The sequence below is a fragment of the Schistocerca serialis genome, chromosome 2 (genome assembly GCF_023864345.2).
Source record: "Schistocerca serialis cubense isolate TAMUIC-IGC-003099 chromosome 2, iqSchSeri2.2, whole genome shotgun sequence".
Taxonomy (NCBI): domain Eukaryota; kingdom Metazoa; phylum Arthropoda; class Insecta; order Orthoptera; family Acrididae; genus Schistocerca; species Schistocerca serialis.
This window is the reverse complement of record NC_064639.1, coordinates 388,162,941-388,186,644: the sequence shown is the minus strand read 5'-3', so window position 1 is coordinate 388,186,644 and position 23,704 is coordinate 388,162,941. Positions and strand designations below refer to the sequence as shown.

Sequence of the window (23,704 nt, the reverse complement as noted above, 5' to 3'; positions counted from 1 at the left end):
CATTTATAATTTTTAAATTCCTTGCAACATTAATGATACTGTAATAGTTTAATTTATGTAATTAAATTAATGTATTCAATTTAGTTATGATTACTACCCTTTTAAGTCAAAAGGCTATTTGCTAGATGGAGGTAAAAAAGAAAAACTGAGTTTACAAGAAAATTTAGTATGAAAGTGTTTTGTGATCTGCTAAAGAGGCTCTTTTTTTTTAGTTTTTTGGAAGAGAAAGCAAGATTTAAAGAGTTAGCTCTGCTTCAAATGCAAATCAAACAACAAGAGGGGCGTGGTATGAGGATCGCTGTTTTGCCTTACATATCATTGAAAATTTCAAAAAACTTGCAAAATATTTTAATCGTCATCTTGTCCAGAACCAATTCATAAGCTCTAGGACTTAGAATCTAGTAGAAGATTTATCCCCAACTATTAAAGAAATTGAAGTTATTGAGACCTTAAAAAGCTAGCGGAGAAGACTCTGTTGCAGCAGAACTTTTAAAACCATCTCTACCAAGAATGAAAAATGAGCTAAAATTAATCTTTGAGAAAACCAGGAAAACAGAAAAACTCCCTGGAGATCAGAAGGCAGCCTTGAGACATCCACTACATAAGAAAGGCCATAAGCAATATGTTAATATCTTTGCAACCAGATGTATATAACAATTTTTCCGAGCTTGTACAAAATACAGTAGAAGCAACACAGAAGAGTAATTTAGGTGAATATAAAGTCTATTTTAGGAAGGGCAGATATGTTCTGAACAAATATTTAATTTGAAGTCAATCATTTGCCACAGATGACTGAATTCAAAACGATGTATGTTGATTTCCAAAATGCCATTGACTCCATTGACAGAAACTATAGATAAAATAAAACTGTGTGAGTAGAAGCAAGTTGATGCCCCTTTCCAGATCCTAGAATATTTTGCATGAATGAGCCATAGCAAAAAGTAAAATGCTCTCCAAAGATTTACGCATAGAGTGAAAGGGATTTATGAACAGCAGCTCACGGAATAACATGATAGCCCAGTGCTTACAAACACAGACTGGCAGTTTTTCAACTCAGGTTTGACCCCCACTGCTATCATAATTTTCATTTTATTTTATTTTATTCCTCACAGTGTTAAATGATTAATTTAAATATATATAAACTGTTTAATTTATTTATGTAAAATTAATGTAATCAATTTAGTTACAATTACTATCCTTGTAAGGCTCTGGACCAGCACATTGTAGCACATTGATAAAGTTTTACATGAGCCGCCACTGCTTTGAACGATATGATTATGTAGCTTTTCAATTTCTTCATTTATGTGATCATTAAGAGATGAACTTAAGCTGAGCTTCCCTCCATACAAGATATAACTTCTCACTGTTGTGTTTGTTTCATCTTGTCAGCATGCCACATAACATACATATTGTAAAAGTTTTGATACAGACTTATGTTGTACACAATAATGTCAGGTATATATGCTTTGCAGAGTATTGCAACTGACTCACTGACTGGACACCCAGTAATTTCAGCCAATGTAGCAATGAACTGCCCAAATGAGATCTGATGCTTGTGTGGAACTTTTTTCAAATTGGGGAATCCTAGGTGTGCACATGTCTAAAGTGTACAATTCAGAGAGGCCATAAATATTGGGGGGGGGGGGGGGAGACTTTAATATTATCTATTATCAGGATTAATTTTATAAAACGAAATGTTGCGTGTTATAATAATGTATATTCTATGTATTAAAAAGCTGATGTGAGATTTTTATTATCCCCTCTTTAAATGAGATTTTGCCAGCCCCCCATTTTGAGCTCAAATAATTAATGGACAGCCTCTCATTTTTTGAGCCCTGAAGAAAGACATTCAAGGCAATCTATTTGCTTTGGACAAAGAGGTGCACACCTGGGTACAATCATAATTCTGTAAGCAACTGCAAACATTTTTCCATGAAGGCATTGACCATCTCTGTCTCATGCTGGGAAACGTGTACTAATGGTTGTGGCAATTACTTTTGAAATAATGAGTACTTTTTTTCCACCTGTGTGACTGCCCCTTATAGAATCTTCTTGTGCCCCTTATAGAACCTTCTTGTTAGGAATCACCCAGATGAGTCAACATTAGCATTGTAACACCATAATTTGCACTGAATTTTGAGAATTAAGCTGTAGAAATAGTAATAACAAAACTTCAAAGTAATTTTTGTGGCTTCCACTGTAACTGCATTTTCGCCTTGTGCTACTTGTAATGAAGTCCATTTCCTACAATGATTATTCCACAATGTTGAATGAAAGTTGAAATTAACTGCTATAAAGGCAACTAACTGTGGAGGTTATTGCATGCTGCAGCTTAAATACATGACACAAACTAATTATTGCAGCACAACTTATGTTACTCAACGTGATGGTGTTATTCCTATTTAAATATGTAAGTAAATCCATAACTTTTCATGTGCTTTCAGCATCATTCATTGTGCATGTTAAAGTTAAGATACACTAAGTGTTAACTTCTTGATTTTCTGCAATCTGTATTGCTAAACAATGTGCTGATTGTCAATGATGCCACTAGCTTAACTACACTGTTGGTGCACATGGTTTAATATGCACTGTTTCTACAGGGAGACAAACTGTAGCATGAAACAAAAAGTAAATGCTTTCAGTCATTATCATTGCTAAACTGGTAGTAATTGTATTTTGCTTCTTATGTTGCTGCTGTCACACATTGCCTGTAGTTATTTTCCTTGATCATAAGTTCTTATTTTTATTCCTCCAGAACTTTTTTTAATGAGTTTGCACTCAAAATTTCTTTTTAGGGTAATTCCTGTTCACAATATTGTGAAAAGGAAAGTTGCTACTCACCACATAGCAGAGATGCTGAGTCGCAGATAGACGCAACAAAAAGACTGCCACAAATATAGCTTTCGGCCAGTATGGCCTTCATCAAAGTTAGATGACAAACACACACATAGAAACTCTGACAAACGCAACTCACTCACATGATTGCAGTCTCAGGCAACTGTTTTTATTTTACCAGTTTGATATAACTCTGGAACTCTGATGGAGGGCACAACTGACCATGAAATACTTTTTATTAGTTATTACTACATGTACCTTCAGGTATATTTACGTACTTGTAAGCAGAGGCTTCTGCAGCCAGTGTCACTGTTAATAAAATTCTTCTGGACTGTTGATCGCATTGTCAGTATACAAGACAGTCTAATGTTTCACCCACTATTGAAAGTGGCCTTCCTCAGGGGTTTGTGTTGAGCTGACTGTTGAATGAAAGAGACTTTACATCTTAAGTTGTAGCAGAGGAAGCTGTATATGTAATTTGATAGGGTACTTGAGGATAGGACAGGTGTTAGGCATTCTTTATTAGTCTTTATATTATTCCTTGTCATTGGTGGATAAAGACGTGATTGATTGGTGTTTACATTGTTTTTTTGCCATTGGTGGCGCTGTTTACTTATTGCCAGGCGTGGGCTACAGTGTGTGTCTGCTCTGTGTGCATATGACCACTATTGTCTGCCACGCAACTGTGAGAGTTGCTTTGCGCATGCTGTCCTCCCATAGCATTGTCATTGCTGGCAGCAAGGACACTGGAAGCCTATACCCTCCATGTCTATTCATGTTGGTGGGTTGCTTGGTCATTTCTATCGCCTTTAATCTTCCACCTCAATGTAAATGGCTGTTTCACCAGTACGCAGGCTTTATGGAATATTATTTCCTTATCTCACTGATTTTTGTGTTCTATCACCGTCGACCTGGTGCGTTGCCCCAAACAGATATATCTTCCGTGCTCTGCAGTTCGTGCGCGGTTCAGCCGCCCCGTTTTGCCTACATAGACCAGTCCACATTCGTAATCAATTTCATTGACTCCTGTAGTCTTTAGCTTGTTGACTGTATCTTTCATTGAGTCTAGAACATCTTTTATTTTGTAGATGCTCTGAAAGATTGGCTTGATGCCGGCTTGGTAAAAACTTTGCCCACACATTCAGTGACCCCTTGTACATATGGTAATAGGATTATGTTCTTTGCTTCCTTCGGCTCTTCCTTATTGCCTTCATAGTTTTATCTGTCATATTCTTGCCATAATCATTGGTTCCAAAAATGGATCTGAGGTTTTGTAGTTCCGCCTTCAGGTGTTCATCATTGTTGATCCTGTGGGTCCTCCTGGTTGAAGTGCGAAGGGTGGACTACTTCTGTGTAGGATGATGGTGGGAGGAGGCGTGGAGGTACCTGCCTGTGCTGGTGGCTTTTCTGTATACTCTGTGGCCATGTTTACCATCAGGCTTTCAGTGAACTTCCAAGTCAAGGAAAGGCAGCGCCCCATTCTTTTCAATCTCCATAGTAAATTGTATTTTACTATGCTATTCATAGAGATGTTGGTGCAACTTCTGTAGTTCTTCCTTCCCATGTGGCTAGATGTTGAAGGTATCACCAGCATATCAGAGCCAGCAATCGGTGTAATGTTGTGGACTGGAGAGCCGTTTCTTCAGATGCCTCCATGAAGATGTTTGCTGCAATAGTCGAGAGAGGGTGTACCACACCTACACTGTCTGCCTGTTTATAAAATTCTCCTTACCACCAGAAATAGATGATTGTTAAACAGTGGCGTACTAGTTCGCAGATGTGAGGTGCCACATGTTGCTCTATGATGATCATCGTGTCTGACACTGGTACATTTGTGAATAGAGACTTAATGTGAAAACTAACCATCAGATCCAGAAAGACACACTTTCCTTTTAAAAATGTCACTTCTTACAGTTGCCTGTCAGATGCAAAATTTAAACAAAACATCAGCAGGGAGGAATCCCATGCTATCCTGTGGTTGAAGAAGCAGCCTCACTTAGTAGTAATACAGGCAGTCAAGAGCAATGCCACCGTGGCACTGAACACAACAGACTACAACAAACGAATGGAAGATCTTATTAGAAAACCTATTTGACACACCCAAGGACTTATCCCACAGGTACCAAGGACATATGGGGTACCAAAGACCCTCAAAAAAGATATGAATCCGCGTGTGCCCTGGCTCAGTAGATGTTGAAGCTCCAGTGCCAGTTCTTTTGCTAGTTTGTAGGACGGTGAACTAATATTATCAACTATAAATGGAAATTCCTCTTTGTGGACGACGTTTGGTACCCCTTATATCCTTGGTGCCTGTGAACTTGCGGGATGAGGCTTTTGGCCATGTTGAAGTTCATTCTAGTTAGCTTCAGCAGTGCTTGTGTCGATTTGATTATCATGGCTGTCAGATCACCCTTAAGTTTCCTATGAATAGGTTCTCTAAGAAGGTCCTCCATTTATTTGTTGTAGTCTGTTGTGTCCAGTACCATGGTGGCATTGCCCTTGTCTGCCTGTATCACTACTAAGTGAGGGTTCTTCTTCAGCCCCACGGTAGCTAGGTGTTCTTCCCTTACATATTGCATCTGATAGACAACTGTAAGAAGTATCATACACACTAAATTTTTTGCTTTGTGGTTTTTTTTTTTTTTTCAAAAATTTGAGTAGATGGATAAGGAAAAAAAAAATGCCAGTCTGAACATGAGCTTCTTATCCTGTAATATTTCCATACAAGTTGTTTCACACACCATGACACCATTATCAGCTAGAGTTATTTGAGAAAGATCTGTTTTCAAACCCGAAGCTGATAATGCAATGCTGTGGTTTTTGTCTGGGGCAGTATAATTATATCAATTATACAAATACTTTTTGCTGCTGCCCACCTTCTTTTGACAGTTGAGGTTTGTTACTACTATGGATGTCTGAACCTAAGGAAAGGTATCTTATGTAACAGAATAATTTTGTAATCTTGACTAGATTGTGATATAATCTTGACTAGATTGTGACAGTTACAGTGCAATGCAGTCTCTGACTGTGCATCTTGCTTATTTTTATAATGGTTATTTAAATAATTTGCCATTGAAAGTGATGTGCAGCCTCAAAGAATTTCACCTGCTGAAAGAATTGTTGTAGAGGTTTCAGAGAACAACATGCCTATTAAAACCAGTTGGGGAGCACTTGAAACATGCGTGCAGACAGAAAATCATTGAATGGTTATGAAAGCTGTATTATTTCATAACTGAAACACATAGCAAAAATTCAGGCAGTCCATTTTAACAGTCTTTTCGTATGCGCACAAACTGTCAATATGTTCCACATATATGTATGAATTTTTTATTATTTTTGGGAAGTTTGCAAAGTAGAAGAGAGGCACTGCCAGAAATAAAGCTGTGTGGGTGGGTTATACCAGGGCATTTTGGAAATGAGGGGAGAAGTTGTCGCAGAATTGAAGTTTTGAGAGTGGGTCATTAACTGTACCTGGGTAGTGTGTTATGTAAGAGCATAATCTGTGAAATTCAAAGTTCTGGATTTGAATCTCAGCCCAGCACACAATTTTCATCTGCCAGAAAATTACAAAACAGCACAGAATTTCAAAAAGAAATACATTTCAGAATATACACTCTTGTATTAGACTCTATTGTGGAATTGAGTAGTGTGTTAAAACAAACTAAATGAGAGATAATTTAAAATTTTGAATCATGTTTTTGTGCTTGGTTAAGTGTTTCACCTCACTGAAGTAAAAAATAAAATTAAAAAAAAAAAAAAACAGGAAATTTGAGTAGTCAATTTAAATTGTGAAGTGTATGAATTCCTGAACTATGCCATATGAGAAAAATTAGCATCATAAAAAAATTATTGTTTTGAAACACCAGGAATGCTGCTGACAAAAAATTACATTCATATTTAATATCTCAGTCTTCTGCAAAACACTGTGTTTATTTAGCAGACACAGGCATGACATGTCAGGAACGCAGTGATGATTGAAATTTGTATGGAGGTAAAAGAGTCACGGGTCACACACAGTTTGATTTACCAGCACCGACTTTGGTCTTCAGATATGATCATCATCAGATATTCATTGCCATGGTGCAACACCTGGGGGGATTACATACTTTTCTCCTTTTTGCTACCCAAAACGAATAGAAGAAGAAAAATTTTGTCTTTCGCATAAGTACACATTATTAAATGTAAATTTATTTTACAAAGTTAAAGAAGCTGTAGAATTTATCCAGATGAGCTATGGTTTAACTTTCTTTAACCATTGTTAGTGGCGGAGTATTATTTCTCATAGTTCTCTGACGTCCTAAGGATTTTCTGAGGTATTTTGCATACGGTCATGCTGTCATAATATGTACTGGCTGAGCCTTACAGTGCAACTGGCATATTTGTCCCTCCAAAAGACATCATTAGGGAATGATTTGCAGCACCAGTGACTATAGTGTAATTCAGTCATGGAAGGAATAAACAGCCCCCCCCCCCCCCACCACACACACACACACACACACACACACACACACACACACATATGTGTCTTCACTGGATTGATGCTACAACCTGACTGGAGTAAAGGAATTTATTGAATGGAAGAACAAGAAAGAGGGAAGAAGAAGGGAAGTGACAGCTGTTGGGGAGAGACAGAAAGGGAAAGAAATAGAATGTGGCACCAGGAAACCCATCCTGATGCAGGGAGGTTAAGTTGTGTGTGGCAGAGGATCAAGTAAAGGAGTGAATTGAGAAAGAAAGGGGGTGAGATGCAGTAATAGTGTAAGTGTTGATTGTTGCAGGAAAATGGGAAGTGTGGAGACATGATTTGTGGTGGAAGCTAGTCAGTGTCTAGTGGAGATTGAGACCAGAAGGACTGCAGGATCAGAGGGTGTGTTCTAATGACATTTCCCCTGTATTTAATTCACAGAAGCTGGTATTGTGGCATGAATCATAAAACAGCCATTATGCAGTAGAGATTGTTCTGTTCGGAAGCTTGCTATGCCACTGGGTGCTCAGCTTTGGTAGCGGCCATAGTTTGGTGTTGCTAATTCAATCGGATGGACAGCTGTTTGGTGGTCATCCAAATCAAATGACTGTGTGGAAATTACAGCAGAGCTGGTGTATGGCATGACAGTTTTCACAAGTGGCCTGGCCACAGGTACACCATCTGAGAAAACTGGAATATTGTGTGCTGGTTAGTTGCATCAGACTTACCTTTCACCTAAGGCTATCGCAGGCATGCAGGGTGTTCTGAAATTCCCATTACAAACTTCCAGGACTTGCAGAGGGGGGTGAGTGGATAACATTTTCAATTGAAACCCATGTCTGAAAATGTAGCATTTGAAAACATTTTGGCAATGCGACCACTTTTACAAGTAAATGATAGCTTATCAGTTCATACAGTGAACAGTTTTTTAAACTGAGCTGTTAAAACTATTAAAAATGAGACTGGATGAAATGACCAATGATCTGCTGTAGCTGTATTTGTTCAGAGCGATTATAAACACAAACAACTGGTTTCACAGCTTTTAAAAAATATATAAAAAATATAAATGCTCTGTCATAGGTTACAGATTGCCACAGAATAACAGTTGGCATGACTAGGTAAATTTCTCAGCTCCCCTCAACTGATAAAAAAACAGTCATCAATGATGAATGTCATGTTTGTGTTAAGTCGCAAACTGTACACTTTCTGATTAAAATAGGCTCTTGTCGGACTGTGTCAAGCAACAGAATGCCCCTTCTAGATGTTATTCAGGCAAGTACAGGGCCCTGTAGTGACAAAAGCTGACACACTCATGTGTATATGCCCCCAATGTAGCAGCATAAGCTACAAGCGTCCCATGTGTTGTCAAAGTTTGTGCTGTGGCTGCCATCCTGGTACTTTTGCAAGTAATTGAGTATACATGACCAAGTACATCACTTGTTTTACAGTTCCACTTATTAACAACCAAAGAACTTAGTTCTGTGGTCATTGACGGGTTCTCTTCAATGTGATGCAGTATGGCACTTTCCAATGTAGATGTGCATCGTCTCCTTGGAGTATCACAGTCACGCCTGCTGACATTGTTGGTGCCCTTTCTCGAAGTCATTGCGTAATTGTGGCAAAAAGGGTGTGCGATGGAGTCAGACATTGTGGAGAACAATCTTGATAAAGGTGACAAGCAGCTCTTCCGTTACCATGATCTTTGCCATTCGGAAGGATCCTGTCTGTGTATTCTGCAAACATGTACTCAGCCATGCTGCTCTAACACTCACAGACATGTGAAAGAGGCTTGAACCAGGTCAGACAGATAGGATAGATGTCAAATGACAGCAGCCGATCCAATGTAACCCCCCCCCCCCCCCCCCAACATGACTACCCTGTTGCATAACGCTACCTGGCAACCTCGTTTTCAAATGGCTGTAGCATAGAAATGGTACATTTCCAGACATGGATTCCTGTTCAGAATATTATGTACTTACTCCCTCTACAATTCATAGAAGTTTGTAACAAAAATTTCTGGACATCGTGTATAAGCCATGAAACAGGGGTTAGGGGTTGGCCTAGCAGAAGGATGAACCAAGAAATTTAATAATTGGTTGGGTGGCAAAGTACCATTCTGGGAGAGGGAGGTTGGGTAAAATGAAAAGTAGTCAAAGTGGAGGATGATGATACACTGTTCTAGTCCAGGATGATGGTATATAATTTGGATTTGGGGGAGGGGGGGGGGAATCCTTTGGATTAAATTGAGGTATCTGTGTGGATATGCTCTTACTGTTCTCTCTCCAGTCTCTTTCCTTTGTTCTATCGTGTCTCCTCCCAAACACACTCCACTTCGTTGTATGCCACACACAACTTTTAACACCACCCTTTACTAAGATTTTAAGGCTTTCCAATTCCTTGATGTCAGTATTGGACAGAGTTATTTTTGCTCACACCCTTTTTTTGCCATTGTTTTTTGTGTATTGTAATTTATTTTTTGTAAAATAATTTCTTCGTATATATCTACTGAAGCATTGTGGCATTAATGTTAACCATTTGTGGTAATTGCCATTATCACCACTTGTATTCCATTGTCTATATTATTCTGTATTTTTATTTAAAATCACATATCCATACCATTTTGCTCTTTCTATCAGTAACATATAGAAATTGTGTTGTGGGCAGAATCTTTTCAAAGGGTTTTAAATTATCATTAACATGTGCATCTTACCAGATTTATAGCAAATAGTACCAAAAGATTGTCATCATCTTGAAAGGTGGGCATGTCCGCAGCAGGCTTATCATTAAGATGTAGAATTAAGTAGACATTCTTAGTTCATGCTCACATTAACTGAATGAATGGGTGTAAGCCACAGTATGAAATCACCACTGGCATTGAGCGGTCAGTGCACTCATCGCCTTACATAATTTGAAAAAATCGTGAGACCACACTAACTACACACCTACAGACCTGCTGTCTGGTTTCTGTATTGTTTGGCTCGTGGAAGGCTTGCAGCTTTATATATCACTGTAAGCGATGCCCTTTTGCAAGGTACCCCACTCCAAATGTCCATTGTAGGTACTTATCTTCACAGTTTTCGATGATAGAGTGGTTAAAATAGACCTACATTCATTGACAGCAGTAATTCTTGTTGGGTTTGAAACTGATTGTCAATAACAAGTCGTGACACTCGTCTCTGTCTCCTTTATGTCAGCAGTTGAGGGTCCTGTAACCACCTGATACCAGTTCGGCATCATCTACAGTGTCAATGTTCTCAAGAATGCAGAGTTTTTAGATATTTTTCCAACAAAAGAAATCGTTTTTTTAGCTGTTCACAATAGTTTTTCATCTTGGTGTTCCTGTAGCAGGCACTGGCAGACTTATACAGATACTGACAGTTGATACACCAGTATGTCACTTGAAAAACTGTATTAGAAATAAGATTAACATAGCTAGAATGTTATGAAAGAACAAACTGGTTTACTATGCTTTAATTTTTGCCCAGTTAACAATGAGCCTGTTTGATTTCACGAAAGATGTAAAAATACTGTTATATGGTCTATCCAAATAATTAACTGATCTCCACAATGCATACACAAAAGAAAAAATCTTGGAGGAATCCAGAAGTTATATAACATTTTCCATCCAAACAAACATTTGTGATTGGTTGGGGAGTAATTACATTGGTGCCAGAAGAATGAGCAGTGGCTGCTCTGAATTCATATCCTCTGGAAATTGAGTTTAGGTGATTAATCAAGAATAGTGGATCATCTGTTGAAGATCTTAATACCCCATTATAGTGTGAAAAGTAGGAAAGGTTCCTATAGACTGATGACCCAAAACATTATGACCACCTGCTAATAGAATGTTGGCCCACCTTTGGGTCACTTTGTGGCTGTAATTTTGTGTTGCATGGATTTGAAAAATCCTTGGTAAGTTTCTGGAGGCATGTGGCACCAGATGTCCATGCACACATCCTAAAGTTCCTGTAAATTTACAGCCTGGTGGTTTTTGGGTAAAGAGCTGGTTCCCAATAGTATCTTGACTTATTCCATCCAGTTCAGATCAGATGAATTTGGTGACCCAAATCTCAATGTGAGTTCACTGTCATGCTCCTGAATCCACTGGAGCATGATTCTGGCCTGTTGATGAAGCATGAAGGGAGACATTTGGTCTGAGATAATTCACAAAGTCCATAGCTATCATAGTGCCTTTGATTACTACCATAAGTCCCACGCAAGGCCAGGTGAATGCCCCCTGTAGCATAATACTGCCCTCACTGACCTGTATCTGTGACGCATGCATGTTTCGAGCGTGCATTATCCTGAATGTCACTGTATCTGGACGTGACCATCGAGCTGGTGTAACAACAACTGTGATTCATTTGACCAGGTGACATGTTTCCATGACTCCATGGTCCAATCCAAATGAGTCTGTGTCAATTACAATCGTAACTGATGATGATGTTGGGTCAGAATGGGAACACATAGGGGTTGCCTGCTGTGGAGCCACATGTTCAACAGTGTGCATTGAATGGAGTGCTCTGAAACACTTGCACTTGGCATCACCATTCTACTCTGTAATCAGATTTCCCAAAGACCGCCACCTATCCTGCTTTACAGGGCAGGCAAGCCTCCAGCCTCCATGTTTTGTGATGAGTCGAGGACATCCAACACCTTGTCTCATGAACTCATGCTTTCACTGCCCCGCAACTACTCTCCATACATTCTCTCAACAGTAGCACATGTACAGCAAACCAACCCCACCATTTCAGAGATGCTCATTCCCAGGTGCCAGACCATAACCATGTGCCCTTTGTCAAATGTTTATGTCAGTGATTCGTCCATTTGTGGCCCATATCATGGCTAGTTTGATTCCCCTTTTGTCTTTTGCTCCCTTCTTCACAGAATGTGTGGTGTGCATATAAACTTCCCTTACAATGTCATCTGCCTGCAATGCCACCAGGCAGCATTTAATCCTCCAGTGGACAGTCATCATATTGTTTTGGCTCATCATTGTATATTGAAAACTACAATCAGAAGTAAGTCTTTATCCAGCAGATATAGATACTGGTGTCAGCATATCAGCAGGTAAGGAAATGGCCACATAAAATAGTCTATGCGAAGGAGGTGTCACAGATATGCAAATGCAGACAATGGCAGGCATTCTACAGTGTATATATGGTTTGTGGAAAGCAAACTAACACAAACGATGCATCCATTTTATTGTGCTTCATGAAAAAATTATACCGTGCTGTCTTAAATTGTTAATGAAACTTCATCTTTAAGAAGTTGTTATTTGGGGAAAAAATGATATAAAATATTACTGAAATCATCATTTCCCTTTGAAAAGGGAATAAAGATGCTTCTTTGAGATGATTAACAGTTGGAACTAGGTATTTATTGTGTGTGTGGAACAAGATATTTATTGTGTGTTTAAAAGATTAAATTCCGATTGACATGACATGGTTGTCTACACATAAAGAAAGATATGATGCAACTATTTAAGGGTTAATTTCTGTTCACTTTGTTTAGATTCTGTTAGTCTTACCTCTGAGCATTAATGGCCAACTTGTCCATATAACATTGCCCTATCATGCTGCATGCCATTATTCTTTTGTTTTCTTTTTACTACCCCATACTGTGATCGTACCAGGATATAAACACCACGTTTAAAAATATATTTAAATGAAACACTTGCAGAGAACAAACTTGCAAAATAACTCCTGTTCTTATTTTCTTCTAAACCAATATTTTAATTTATTTTTGCAATGCAGGGTGTCCACATGAAACCTCTATGATTTCCAAATGCCATTAAAAAAAAAAAAAAAAAAAAAAAATCATTTAGCTCAAGGGCCAGAAGCTGAGGGATATCAAATTGTTCAAGCATTTCCAAATAAACATTTCCTGATTCTGCTTGCTTGATGAATAAGAATGGTTCAGCTGTACTGTCTTTCACCGGTGCACGCCACACATTCACATTTTTTTTATCTGTGACATATTCCTGAAAACTGTGGGGTTTTGTTGAATCTTCACATGGGAAAGTTGTACTGTTTAACTGTCCCTCATGTGTGGAAAATTGCTTTGTCAGAGAAAATGATATTTCCTTGATAACTGGGACTTTGGCTGATTCGGTTATAACACAACCAGTGCTAGCATGCTGTTTTGTGATGATGCTGCCACCTCTCTCAACTCTAATAATTAAGTTACAAATGTTTCAATGACTGATAATTTGAGGAAATGGATAATTACGGGTTTGATTAAGAAGAGTTATTGTTAGTATACCATATGGTTTATTACTGACAACATTACTTATAGGAAACACTTTTAAATGTGCACAGTTTAGCAGTATTCTGCATGCCACAATAAGACACCAGTCTTTTCACATTGAATCTCTAAACTGAAAAAAATGTGACATGAGTAATCATATTCCAAATGAATTAGTAATTTAATTAGAACAGTGTCAGCCCATGTATCTTCTCAATCCAACCTCTAAGCTCGGACCTTCTGACGGTACTGTGCGGGACTGCCGTGCTAAGTGCTCACACCCAGCAACAACAATCAGACATTATTCAAAATAGTGTCTGTGGGCAGCGATTACTTTTGAATTCTACCTGAGCAAAATCAGAGATAGCGATACATTTACTTTTGAATGTCACACATACTGACCAGTAAATTGACATGTGACTATATAGGATCCTCACACACTGCAACATCTCAATAGTGAATCCAGTGCAAAGCTGCAAATCGCTTCACTTCAATGCTTGTGTGATTTGAACTTTGTAAGCATGCGGCATTTTGTGAACTTTTCACCAATGGATGTTTAGCTCTCAGTGCTTCACAAACTGGCTTTGATGGACTTCTTTGGAAGGTGCCTCTGATCTCCTCCAGATGTGCATTTTTCTGCCAGATCTTGTCTGCCTGTTTACACTGCCTTTGGATAGAAACTTGTGTTAAAAAGTCTTAATTGTCTTCATGTCTAATGAGTCCCCTTGAAATTCACATCAGAAGTTTCTTAGGGCAGCACTGTATAATTTCATTTCTGCTTACCACACCATGCATTGGGCTCTCTCTTGAGTTGTAGTCATTTCTAATAATTATTTAACATGTGAAACAAAACAAAAAGAATTGTTTAGAAAATATATACACAAACTTTTTGACTTGCCTATTAAAAAATGAAGCTTCAGACCGCAAATATTTGTATCATAGTTCTTTCATTAATAACATTGGAAATCAGGGAGATTTCATGTGGGCATCATGTCTTAAATTGCACGAAATTATGTTAACTCTCCATTCTAATAAACATCTGTCATCCACCGACGGAACAACATTTACCTAACATTGAGCCTTTACAAATATATTTATTCGTAACTCTGTAGGCTCAGGATCATCACCAAGAAAGCACAATTCTCTGGATGAAATGTGTGGAATAGTGGCAACATTGACAGTCAATGGGCAGCGACAGCGCTCTCTTAGTGATAGTGGTGCTGCAGACAAGGAGATTTGTACTAATGGTGAGTAAGCTGGTTGCTGGTATCAGTTTGTAGAAAAGATAGTTTTTTTTACAAATAAAGTATTGTGATAAACCTAGGGCTAGAAACACTGCTTGTGATTTAGGTGATGCACTGGGATCTGGTCCTGAACCAGATTTGTTGTCTGATACACCTCCAGTCCCACCACGAAGAAGGGAAAAAAAGAGACTGACACCTCCAAGACCAGTGAGCAATGGTTTGCCTCCAACACCCAAAGTTCACATGGGTGCATGCTTTTCGAAGGTAAGTGCTCTCAATAGAGGTGAGACTTGTAGTGCACCTCTGACTGTAACATGTTATTTCATTTGCAGGAGGACACAAAATTTGTAATAAATGTCCCATATTTATTTATTTGTAGTATTTTGACATTAGTGTTCTCTTCCAGTGCAGATAAACTTCAACAACTAATGAGATCACTTAATAGAGCATGCATGATAGCAATCTTTTTTTTTTTTTAAAAAAAAAAAAAAAAAAAAAAAAAAAACTTCCTGATGAAAAGTGAAGCACCAGAAGGGGTGGCAAGAACAAAATGAAATGAAACTTCATAGCTTGAGAGAATATGTGATGTTTCACTGATTACAAAATCAAGTGAGATTTACAAAGAACTTGGCAGTATGAGCTCACTTATCAGTGTGAAGTTAGACACCCTCTGACTAGATGCATACACCATTTCAGTTGGGAAGGATGGTATAAAACTGTTCCATCCTCTCTTGAGCCAAGCTGGCCCCAACTTTTGTAACTTTCCTTGATAACATGGGTTCTAGCACTGGGACAGGGTTGATATCAGAGCTGGTCCCTCATATTTTGTTGGGGATAGATATGGGGATCTTGCTGGCCATGGGAGTACCTCAACATCACACAAGCAACTCCCAGAGAGACATATCATGCTCTAGTTCCTTCTCCCTGAACCTTAATTTCTTTCCCAATTCCTCTGCGAATTCCTTCACAGTGTGCTGAATGTTCAGACTGAATAACATCTACAACAACCTATAATCCTTCTCACTCCCTTCCCAGCTGCTGCTTCCTTTACATATTCGTTGAGTTTTATAACTGCAGCCTGTGTCCTCAGAGTCTTTCAAAATGGCATACATGAATAAAATGTTCTCGATTTTAAAGCCATGTCAGTTTGAATAAAATCCTCGAGCTTTTGATGACCATCTCCACCATCGTAGTCAGGAGTTCACTGACTGCTGGGGCTGCTATGGTTTCCTGCTTTTATAGGCATGATGTCATCATCAGCAGCCAATTAGATAGACCCAATGTGGCGCATGCGCCTAAGTCGACCCGGACAGCTAGCGGAGCTATTTCCCGTGGCAGCACCAGTGACATCAGCTGGCGCCAGGGGCAGACGCCACATTTGAAACTGCCGTTCCCGCATCGTGCATCTATCTTTGCTTTCTTTCGATGTCCAATGCCCACCCCCATGCCCTGCTGAGTGTGTCCCCCTGGTCTCTGTTGAAATTATTGTTGTTTAAACGAATATCGGCCGCATCCTTTATAATGGAGTCCCAATATGTAGATGCATGAGCTAATACTTTTGTATTTTCAAACTATATTTTGTGTCCGTTTTCTAGGCAATGCTCCGCTATGGCCAACTTGTCAAGCTCCCTTTGTTTTATACGGCGCTTGTGCTGAGCAGAAGGCTCCACAACCGTGCGAATTGTTTGTCTGATATACATGCTGCTACATTCGCAGGGTACACCATACACGCCGGCCACTCAAAGAGCACTGTCGTCCTTAACAGGGCACACCATATCTCATATCTTGGGGGCCAGCTGGAATACTGGTCTTAGCCCATGTTTCTGCAGCAAACGTCCTAACTTACTGCTAGTTGCTCCACAATATGGCAGGAATGCAGTTCATTTGGCCTCTTCTACTGATTCACCAGGTGTCTTTTGTCAGTGGCCCTTGCAAGCCAAGATTATCTCTGACTATGACCACCTACAGTCTGAATTGCAGAACTTAAAACATGCTTTCGGGGAAAATGGATACAGAAAAAGAGACATCGCAAATGCTTTCAAGGGCTGCCGAAGGACACCTGGTGAATCAGTAGAAGAGGCCAAACAGACTGCATTCCTGCCATATTGTGAGACAACTAGCAGTAAGTTAGGACGTTTGCTGCAGAAACATGGGCTAAGACCAGTGTTCCAGCCTGCCCCCAAGATACGAGATACGATGCACCCTGTTAAAGACGACAATGCGCTTTGAGTGTCCAGTGTGTATGGTGTACCCTGTGAATGTGGCAACATCTATATCAGATAAACAATTCACACAGCTGCAGAGCATTGTGCTGAGCACAAGCGCCATATTAAACAAAGAGAGCTTGACAAGTCAGCCATAGTGGAGAATTGCCTAGAAAGCCGACATAAAATACAGTTTGAAAATACAAAAGTGTTGACTCATGCATCTACACATTGGGATTCTATTATAAAGGAAGTGGCTTAGATTCGTTTAAACAACAATAATGTCAACAGAGACCACAGGGGGACACTCAGCAGGGCATGGGGGTGGGTGTTGGACATCGAAAGGAAGCAATGACAGATGTGCAACGCGGGAGCGGCAGTTTCAAACATGGGGCCTGCCTTTGGCGCTCCCATGGGCAATAGTCCGCTATCTGCCTGGGTCGACTTACCCACAAACGCCATATTAGGTCTATCTGATTGGCTGCTGGTGATGTCATCATGCCTATACAACCAAGAAACTGTAGCGGCCCCAGCAGTCAGTGAACTCCTGATGACCGCGGCAGAGATGGTCATCGAAAGTTCGAGGATTTTATTCGAATTGACACGGCTTGAAAACCAAGAACGTTTTATTCAACTGCAGTCTGGTTTATGTAGACGCTGTAAATAACCTCTTATTCCATGTATTTTATCCCTGCACCATTCAGAATTTCAATGAACATTTACCAGTCAGTACTGTCAAAATCTTTCTCTGAATGGGTTTGCCTTTCTTCAGCCTATCTTCTAAGCCAAGTCATAGGGTCAGTATTACTTCACGTGATCCTACATTTATCCAGAACACAAATCAATCTTCTTTGTGATCGGCTTCTGCCATGTTTTCCATTATTCAGTAAATAATTTGTGTCAGTATTACGCATAGGTGACTTATTAATATGATGGTTCAGTAATATTCACACCTGTCACCACTTGGCTTCTTTGGAATTACAAAGTCTGACAAGGGACCTTTTAACAAGATAATAAGTTGTCGTCTCTTCCTCTATGAATAGATGATGAATGCAGCTAGCCTCTAACTTTTTGTAATGTCTTGTCTGTATAGACGTGTATCTGTTGCCTTTAAGACCCTTTCACCTTCACACATAAATCTATACAGTAATGTAAGGGCCTCCCGTGTCTTGGCTGATCCGTGATAAGACAGGCGAAAAGTTAGACTAACGGAGGATTATTAGTATTATCTCTATTTTCATTCGCTCTCTCTCTTTCTCTCCTTTATCTATGTACAGTTTTTATTATAATATTTCATTACGTGAAATCAGCCAAATAGCATCTTTGGTGGAGTCCTTCGTCTTGGTAATCAGCGGCTGGCTTGCTGTAAGAGATCTTTACATTTATTATTACTGTTAAACACTGTATTCAGTCGGGAGAATCAATCGTGTGGACAATTTGTTCCTTTTATGAAAGATTGCGAATTCCAGATGTGTACGAAGCCTCTTTGGACGATTTAACACAAACTCAGTGATTGCAGGCTCTCTTCGACACAGCTGAAACTTCCCCACTAATTACAGGGCCAACGTGATCATCAAATGGTTCAGAAAAAACTCATTCGTTCATTCACTCTGGAACAAAAAGTCACAAACCTTATTTATGAAGGAAATTGTGTATTAAATCCATCTCCATTACATGTCCAGATCTCCGGTGATTCCACGTCTTAAATATTTTCCGTTTACACTCTCTTTCTATTCAAACAAACCGCTAGTGGCACAAAAGTTAATTCGCTCGATTTAGCGAGAAGAAAATCAGAATATGTATCTCTCAGAAATACGTCAATCCCTCAATCCCTACTCCAGAAGCTGTCCTAGTTACCACTCTAACAACCATGGAGAATGCATATATGCATCTCGGTTATTTCAAAGAATAAACGTACTAGAAAATACTTTGGCGTCGTCTAGCTGTCGCCGCATATGTTACGAGAAAATCAGATCAGATACTTTTCCAAAGTGAATGAAGGTGGATGGTTTGATTGACAATGATTAATTGGTGCGTGGTAGAGGGTATTTTCTGTGGGGACGTTACAACCTTACAGAGTGGCCCTTCCTAATTTTCATCATACGCATGTAAAGGCAAATGCAAAGACATCACTTTCTTAAAGCAGTACAGCACAGTTCCAAAGAAAGACACACACACACACACACACACACACACACACACACACGAAGTCAATTGTAATTGTAACTAACAAATATTGAATCATAGTTTTTTAATAAAAAAAAATATAGTTCTTTGACTCAATGTAATGTTCATGTAATTGTTATCCTGATATTAACTCTTGTGTTACCACCAAAATCAAATTTCAACTCAAGGAATTAATTGAAACTATTTCACGGGGTTATTTTAAAATGGTAACTTGAAAGAAAATAAGGTTTACCTTTTTTTAGTTTTCCCGTGTTCTAACTCGAACATTTTTTCTCAAATAGATGAAGCTTTCAGTATATATTCTGACATTACTATACACTGACGGGGGAAATAAAATCATGCTGCCAGGAAGGAGTTATGCCACATAAACAAAAGTCGATAGGTCTGTTTCTATGTCTGAAAGACAATGTCTGTTCAAAATTTGAACAGCAGTTGGCACCATAGTGACACAGTGAACTGTTAAAACTTGATTACTTCTAGGACAGCTCCGAGTGAGATGCCTGTAGTGTACATTCCACTGACTAACCACCGCCATTTGCGATTTCAGTGGTGTGACGTGAGAGCTCGTTGGAGGACAGGGTGGAGGCCTGTTGTGTTTTGTGATGGAAACTGGTTCTGCTTTGGTGCCAATGATGGCCATGTTTTGATTAGGAGGAGGCCAGTTGAAAGCCTGCAACCAACCTGTCTGTGTGCTAGACACATTGGACCTACGCCTTATGTTATGATTTAGGGTGCAATTTCATATGACAGCAGGAGCACACTCATGGTTATCCCATGCACCCTGATTGCAAATCTGTACATCTATCTGGTGACTCAATACGTTATGCTGCCATTGATGAACAGTATTCCAGGTAGTGTTTCCCAATGTGATAGCGCTCACATGCATACCGCTGTTGTAACCCACCATGCTGTACAGAGTGTCAACATGTCGCCCTGGCCTACTCATTCACCAGGTGTGTCTCCAATCAAGCACAAGTGTGACACTATTGGATGACAACTCCAGTGTCATCCACAAACAGCATTTATTATTCCTGTGTTGACTGACCAAGTGCATCAGGCATGGAACTCTATCCCACAAACTGCCAACAGGCACTTGTGCAACACAATGCATACACGTTTGTGTGCTTGCATTCTACATTCTGGCTGTTGCACCAGTTATTAATGTGTCAACATTTCACAACTGCAGTGGCTTATCTCGCGCTTACATTAACCTGTGACCTTCCAATTTTTCCCACTGAAATATGTTACCAAGAATAATGTGTTCTTGAAATTTCATTACTCTTCATTAATTATTTTTTCATACTGCGATTTTTCTGCATCAGTATATTTTCCAAAATAGACTCCACAATAATAACTTTGGCACCCTTTGTTTAGTGACACACTCTGTCCAGTACTGCATCATAGAGCACCTGTTTTTTTCTGCTCACTAAAATCTGGAGCACATTTCACTCGTGGCAGCAAAGCAGTCTGTATCATAGGCATGGGATGGTGTACACCATATGTAAACTCAGCCAAGAGGTGAAATCAATGTGAAACAAGACCAAATGACTTTGTTCCATGGCTCCATAGTCCATGTTTTATGGCTTTGGCATCATGTTTTCCTGTTATGGGCATTTGCATCGTGGATGTGTGGTTTTGAAATTCAAGTTTGCTGGGCTGTTCCTAGTGTATGAGGCTAATTCCTGTTGTTTTAGTGCTGACATTCAGTTCTGTAGTGACTTTTGCAGCTGCCATCCTCTTATTTTTCATCATAATCCTCTTCAATGACTGACTGTCATGATCACTCAGCATACGCTTTTATGTGCATTGTAATTTAATGAATTTTTTCTGCTTTCCCTGTATCTTTACACGCTATTATTCTTTGACAAAGTGCATCTTGTGAAACCGAGCACTTCAGTTGCCTTGGTTACAGAAGCACCCACCATACAAGCACTAGTAATTCCCCCGACATTTGAATTGACCTAGCCCCGACATAACGACTCACGACTACTTTTGACTATGACTATTGCTTGCAGCTTATTGATGGCATTACACAAGTGCCGTTTATGGACAAATACAACAGTACCACCTAAATGCTTGGCTGGCATCTGCATTTATTTCAAGCATGCATTTCTTGTGGTGTTTCCATATTTTTGTCCAACCACTGTATTTCCCACTTTCTGTAGACAGCTAGCTCCTTATGGACATAGTTTTTATAAAATTTCATGTTTGTATATTTCCTGATTGTACCAATGAATGTTCTTCTAAGGCTTCCATATACAAAGTATATTTTAAAAATAATACGCATCTACAGTGTTTCTTTGCAGCACTTTAGGATGGTTGAGTTCCATCACTTGAGAAACTTTACTATTTCATCCAAGATACCATCCCCGTTAATTTCTCAGGTAGCTCATGGAAATGCCATCAGAAACCTTTTCCATTTAAGGAAAGATGACATCCATGCATGTTTTGTTTCAATCCACTGAAAACTATTGAAATTACTTCTAAATGTGTAATCTGTATATGTATGTTTATACAAAAACAGCTACTTTGAAAAGAGACACTGCTCCATATCTTGTATTGCTCAGCTGCTGTTTTTATCTAATACTTTGTTGTTTATGTATTTTTCATGCGGTATATGTTAAAGCTTCAGCATCACAAAGATAGCTATACGAGGTGTGGCTAGAAAAAAACCGGGCTAGTACTGGTAAAACAATAAAACGAATGCAATAAGGCTGAAAGTCGCGTGGCCTGTCACGTGACTCTCGCTCCGCCTACTGCTCGAATTTCATCTGCCTCCTGCACTCAGTCTGCCCGTGGCGTCTGTTTTAAGTAGTTGACTTTTGTCTGTGCGTCGGAAAATGTTGAGTGTACAGAAAGAACAGCGTGTTAACATCAAATTTTGTTTCAAACTAGGAAAATCTGCAAGTGAAACATTTGTAATGTTACAACAAGTGTACGGCAATGATTGTTTATCGCGAACACAAGTGTTTGAGTGGTTTAAACGATTTAAAGATGGCCGCGAAGACACCAGTGATGACACTCGCACTGGCAGACCATTGTCAGCAAAAACTGATGCAAACATTGAAAAAATCGATAAACTTGTTCGACAAGATCGCCGTTTAGCAATCAGAGTAGTGTCTGAGTTAACGGGAGTTGACAAGGAAAGTGTTGGGCAGATTCTTCATGAAAGTTTCAACATGAACAAAGTGTGTTGAAAAATGGTTCCAAAGTGTCTCACAATTGAACAGAAGGAACGCCGAAGAATGATTTGTTCTGACATCCTGGAAAACATTGAAAGTGATCCCACCTTCTTACAAAATGTTATTACTTGCGATGAATTGTGGTTTTTTACTTACGATCCCGAAACTAAACGCCAATCGATGCATTGGAAAACTCCTGGTTCTCCACGACAAAAAAAGCACGAATGTCAAAATCGAAATTCAGGGCAATGATGATTGTTTTTTTTGACATCAAAGGGATTGTGCACATTGATTGGGTACCAGAGGGACAAACAGTGAATCAGCATTACTACATTAGCGTCCTGGCTACCCTACGTGAGCGAGTACGGAGAAAACGGAACGATTTGTGGAGAAAAAAGTCATGGATCCTTCACCAAGACAATGCCCCAGCTCACAGTGCATTGTCAGTGAAGACGTTTTTGGCAAAACACAACATTTCCATCTTAGATCATCCACCCTACTCACCTGATTTAGCCCCCTGTGACTTCTTTCTTTTCCCTAAAGTCAAGTCAGCTTTGAAAGGAACTAGATTTGAGACTGTTGAAGGAGTAAAAGAAAAAGCGACGGAAGTAATGTATGGACTTACCGAAAATGATCTGCAGCATTGCTATGAACAGTTGAAAATTCGTATGGAGCGGTGTAGAGACCGAGGAGGAGAGTACATTGAAGGAGATAACATGAAATTGTTTTTTTTCTAGCCGCACCTCGTACAGACCCAAAGATTACGAAGCTGCTACATTGATGAGCCAAAACATTATGACCACCTGTTTATTAATATCGTGTTGTTCCACTTTTCAAACACAGTTCACCGGAGATTCTGCTTGGCATGGATTCTACATGCCTTTGACAGGACTCTCGAAGTATGTGGCATCACATGTCCCCAAACAAGTCAAGCAATTCCTGCAAATTACAGGATGGTGGTCTGTGGGCACGCAGCTAGCTCCCAATATGTGTTCCAGCGAGTACAGATCGCTCACATTTGCTGGCCAATTGTTGCACAATTGTGACCTGGCAACAAGGACAGTTACCCCCCTGGAAGATGTCATTGCCATGGGGGAAGACTTCAAGCATGAAGCGATGCAGCTGGTCAGCAATAATGTTCACGTAATTCACGGCGGTGATGATGCCTTCGATCACCATCGCAGATTCCATGGAAGTGCAGCTCAGTGTACCCTGTAGATAATTCTGCCCTCATTGGTCTGCATCTGTGGTGCAGTGCATGTTCCATGCACCCATTCGCGCAGATGACGTCTTTGTAAGGACCCAATCATCAACCTGATGTAACAAGAAATGTGATTCATT

General features: G+C 39.6%; 1 protein-coding gene across 11 annotated transcripts in view; it reads left to right on the top strand.

Annotated features, from left to right (window-relative positions):
* LOC126457214 (mitogen-activated protein kinase kinase kinase kinase 5) overlaps positions 1 to 23,704 on the top strand; it is a 313,638-nt gene that overhangs the window by 235,759 nt on the left and 54,175 nt on the right. For 8 of the 11 annotated variants that reach the window (XM_050093331.1, XM_050093328.1, XM_050093329.1 and 5 more), the window contains 2 exons: positions 14,659 to 14,793; positions 14,897 to 15,054. In XM_050093331.1, coding sequence (XP_049949288.1) covers positions 14,659 to 14,793; positions 14,897 to 15,054 — 293 coding nt within the window. The remainder of the gene's footprint in view (positions 1 to 14,658; positions 14,794 to 14,896; positions 15,055 to 23,704) is intronic. The other 3 variants (XM_050093332.1, XM_050093330.1, XM_050093327.1) reach the window with 1 other exon arrangement.